The sequence below is a fragment of the Microtus ochrogaster genome, chromosome 2, assembly GCF_000317375.1.
Source record: "Microtus ochrogaster isolate Prairie Vole_2 chromosome 2, MicOch1.0, whole genome shotgun sequence".
Lineage (NCBI taxonomy): Eukaryota > Metazoa > Chordata > Mammalia > Rodentia > Cricetidae > Microtus > Microtus ochrogaster.
Window position 1 is genome coordinate 35,018,251 of NC_022010.1, and position 4,733 is coordinate 35,022,983.

The following is a 4,733-nucleotide window of genomic DNA, read 5'->3' on the forward strand; positions in this document are numbered from 1 at the left end:
TCTCTAAGTGAAATGCTTTCTTCTCCCACTCAGCCAGGGGCTATTGAGACTGCGGTGGAAGACCTGAGGGGACACATTACACAGACTTCTGGAGAGACAGTTCAAGGCTTCTGGCTCCTGACAGAGTGAGTATATGGCTGTGTGAAAAAAAAAAAATTGGAACTATGTTTCTTGATATCACTGGGACAGAAGGGGAGATAAGTCTGTTAACAGAACTCTTCTGGGCTTTATTGATTTTTTTCCCCCTGCCAGACAGGGTTCTTTTAGTTGGTTGAATGGACACGTTTGACTGCAACTGTGATCTTTCTGGGCTGGGACTTCCATTCTGGGATCAGATCTGTGTCCTAGCTTTCAAAGACTATTGGAATAGCTTCCTAGGTACCCAGCTCTGATCTCTCTCCATTACAAGCACGCTTTCTGTAATGACACCGGGCTGCTGGTCATTTCATTCTAGGTGAAATGGAAAGAAAGAGGAAGAAAAGGGCCAGTTGAGGTCTAATATGTAGTCTGAGTTCTACATACGGTATGGACAATGATGCTAGGAAACTCATGCGGTATAGGGAAGGCAGACTACTGGGGAACATTAGGATAAGAACCAAGTGAACATACAGGTCTATTGCTCATGTAACACCATCCTTTTCCCTTGAAGACTTCCCTTAAAGGGAGAGTATCCCTTGTGAATGCTACGTGGAAATAATTACCTTTCTACCCCTCCTAGAAACTGTCCTGCCAGTGACCTTCCACCTACTTTAAAATACGTATAAAAAGGAAAATGGGGGTGTCTGTCTACTATAGAACCTATAATATTAAGTGGGAACATTTTTTTTGAGACAGGGTTCCTCAGTATTAACAGCTCCAAGCTGTCCTGGAACTTGCTCTATAGACCTGGCTGGCCTCAAACTCACAGAGACCCACCTGTCTCTGACTCCTGAGGGCTGGGACTAAAGGCATGCGCCACCACTGCTCAGTTGTGGAAATATCTTTAAAAGACCCATCTCAATTCTTGAAGGGTTTGGTGAATATTGTTTATAGGCTGGGGAATCAGAGTTCCAGTAACCCAGTTCTGCATACAACTGAAGGAAAAGGTGTGTCGTCTTTGTCCCTTGAGCAGAACAGCTTTTCTGGTTGAGTTTCCAGAAGGAAATGTTGAAGGTTTAACCATGTAGGCTGTAAAAATGGACTCTCCAACAAGCAGGAAGGAGAATCAGCTCTCTGTGCTAGGAGGCCTGACTGGTTACCATTCTACCCTGCTCTTCTGAACACCTTCCTGGAACAGGATGAAAAGAAACTTTTCAAACATTTTGTCTTTTTTTTTTTTAAATTTTTTTATTTTACTCTTTGTGACTTTATTTATAAAATGAGACTAAATTCACATCTGATGAGGTTTTGAAAGCCTAAAATGCGATGCTACTGTAAAATTCTTCACTGGTGCCCTCTCCTAGTCAAAGCACTATTTATTGATGACAAAGTAGTCTCCTACCCGTCCTGCTTCTGTGTCTCGTACTTATTCCTCCCCTTCCTGCTCATCCTCCTGCTCCTCCACCTCCCAGTTACTCCCCTTCCTCCTGTTCCTCCTCCTCTTTATTCCTCCTCCTCACCTTCCTCTTCCTCCTCCTGCTCCTCCGCCTGTCTTGTCTCCATCTTCCTTTCACTTTCTCCTTCATCCATTTGTTTCTTACCCATCTCTAGAATTTGAAAAGGAAAGCCTATAACTTAAACGTTTCACCAGTTCATTTGGACAAATCTACAATCTGCTCCCCTTCCCCACTCTTCAAGCAGTGAGCCATGTTGGACCCATGAAATGAGAAATCTGCTTTGGTTAGGGAAGATAAGCATTCAGATTCCGGAGACGTTGGATTCAACATCGCAACTATATTTATTTACACCGATATTGGCAAAATTGGCAAACACAGCAGACCAAAACTTAATCTTCTAGTCAGTCACTTTGTAGATTGTCTAAATTTGAGGCAGTGGTAGAAAACATTAGCAGGGCAGAGAAAACTCAGGTGGGCCCCGCCTGTAGCTTTTACATCATGAAAAACTAATGCAATATTAGTTTGCCGTTCGGTTCACAGAGGCCACCTCTTCCAGTGGTGGAGTGGATTGAAAAGTTGGCTATAAAATTTTAGAAAGATTTCGAAGGTGAAAGTTGCGTGTTTGCAGGGCTTGTTCTGGGCTTGTGACCGAGACTGCCTTCCCTGGTTCTCCCTGTCTTGCCTAGGCTGCAAGGTTTAAAAAACAAAATTCTTCCTCTTCTATCCTGTAATAGCCTACTGCGCCTGTTGTCAAAGAAGATTCACATGTTTCTGTCACAGAGGAGAAATGCTAAGAACAGTGTCATTTATCAAAGGGCATTTATTGAAGGATGCTTTGGGAGGCGAGAGGAAAAACTGATACCCAACATAGCCGAGCTTAGTTGCCTGTAAGAAAAGGCATCAGTTAACTTTGGGTTGGGGCCTGGAAGACGGATGAGTTGGCTGGGTCACCGTTTGTTTAGAAGGCAACAGAGTCCTACTTTATTGAAGAAACATTCTGTAGGAAACATGCTTACAACCCGATGAGATCCTTCCCTGAGTATTGCCATTCATCACTTACACAACTAAAGACAATTTTGGGGGAAAGAATATGTCTGCATCATCCATACAGAAAGGTTGAGTATGTCATTCTACAAATGGGTCCAGATACTCTCATCAGAGAATGGGGAGTCAGCCCAGCGTGACTCTTTCTTGTAGAAGGACTTCTATAGAAAGCAAAGGAAGTAAAAACGCGTTAGGAAAGTTGTCTTCTACATTAATCCGGGTGAGTCCCTTATGGTAATCTAAACTGATGTGTATACAGTTTTCAGAAATAATAGAAAACTGAGTTCGAAAGCGTTTGGGAAATGGAGCAGACAGTGGCCCAAGAAGCTGGGAGGTTGAACCAGAGAGGGAGCCGTAAACTCCATTTAGATCCTAGTTTTGCTAAAATAGCACAAGCACTTGAGAGAAACTGTAAGGGTCCAGGCTCTCAGCCACCCTTTCAAGAGGATTTGTATGCCTACACAGTTATAAAGACAAAATGTCCTCTCTTTTCCTCTCCTCCTCCTTGGCCCTTCTAAAAGAGGACATTTTAAAAGTTTTTATACATACTTTTAGAAGATATCCATTAAGCCAGCAGCACCAAGAACATCTTGATGCTTAGTGGAGTCTCAGACAGTGTGGCACGGGTGGCAATGTGGCCTCTCGAGTCCAGTGCACTCCAGGTGCCTATGTCCAGAGGCAGAGAAGATGGGTTCCTCCTCCTCCACACACAAGGGTGAACGAAGGTTAGAAGAGACTGTTCTCACGTCTGAATGAGAAGTCACGCTAGTAGTGGTGGGGCCAAGCCATTCTTGTTTTCTTTACAGTTGTGAAAACCGTTTAGGATGTGTTTGATTACCTGCTTTTCCCCAACCAAACCAGTTTCTGTCTCAGGACTTTGGTATGATGAACACATGAAATTGGATGAGTTTCCTGTGTCAGGCACACAGAGAGCAGAACACGTGTGGGGTGAAGCCACCTCTGTTCTCAGAAACGAAGGTGCAAATGTATAGTCTAAGACTTGGGTGTGGACCCTGCTTGCCAGGCCCTCTCACAACAGCGGCACAAGCACAAATCAGGGTCCCCCCCCATTTTCACTCTCCTGAGATAGGACCTTGGATGTAGCCAAGGACGAAGCTGAAGCAATATGGTACTATTATTGTTGTGCCAAAATAAAGATAAGGAAACTGCTGGCACTATATTTTAATCCTCCTGCCTCCACATTCTGAGATGACAGGTATGCACTATCACCCCTGGCTTAATCTTTTTCTCTGAGCTAATGGATTTGGTTCAGCATATTGTTCAGTCCGTTAGAAATTAATCTGTGTTTAATCTCATAACAGAAAAACATCCACTGTTAATTTTTGTAATATATTACTCTAGCTAGTTTCCGTGTTTTGCTAAAGATGGTTGTGTTTTAATAATTGCATTTAATTGAACACTTAAAATGTCGCCCACGTTGTGATAAGTGCTGTCCTTGCATTTGCCACAGAAAGGGTGGAATCCATGCAATTTCCATGATCTCTAAATGGTGCTCCTCCAAGGATTTTCTTTGTATTGTTCCTAGATGTCATAGTTTTTGAAAGTCGCTAGGTAGCTTAGCTTTTATTTAACCATTTCTTTTTAAACCGCCAGTGAGTCCAACACAGAATTAAGTGCTTATGATGATTCTTTAATATCAAAGCATCCAGCCAAGGATGCTGATGGAGAAAGATGTTGACTAGAAAGGCAGAGAAACATCCATCACACTATTTGACAACAAGAAAAAAGAAAAGAAAAAGAAAAAAACACCCATGAATCTCTGTAGCCTTTAAAGTGCTCTTCTTCATGTAGCCTCCACAGTAACAATCCAAAAAGGAAAGCGTTATCTGTGTAAAGATGAGGGGGCCAGGCTCAGAAGAGAACCTTAGAGTTACAGTAGCAAAGATAAGGGTTCTGTCATGTCAGGACTAAAATGTGTACCTTGGTGTTGTTGTGAAGCCTGCTGACGGACAGGGTCCACTTCTTTCATATGTGACATCCCTTCAAGAGCCCATCATGGCTCCTTCAGCAGAAACATGGTTAAAAAAATGAGAATTCTGTTTATTTGCTTTGGTGGGGTAAGGGGAAGTGCACAGGTCATCCCTGCTGACTTAAGAGAGTTTTCTCAGACTTGTTCACCCAGATCTATCTATC

General features: G+C 42.9%; 1 protein-coding gene across 1 annotated transcript in view; it reads left to right on the top strand.

The window, feature by feature from the left end:
- The window catches only part of Tprg1 (tumor protein p63 regulated 1), a 104,465-nt gene that overhangs the window by 10,424 nt on the left and 89,308 nt on the right, over positions 1-4,733 (top strand). Inside the window, exon 2 of the mRNA XM_013351362.1 lies at positions 34-125. Coding sequence (XP_013206816.1) covers positions 34-125 — 92 coding nt within the window. The remainder of the gene's footprint in view (positions 1-33; positions 126-4,733) is intronic.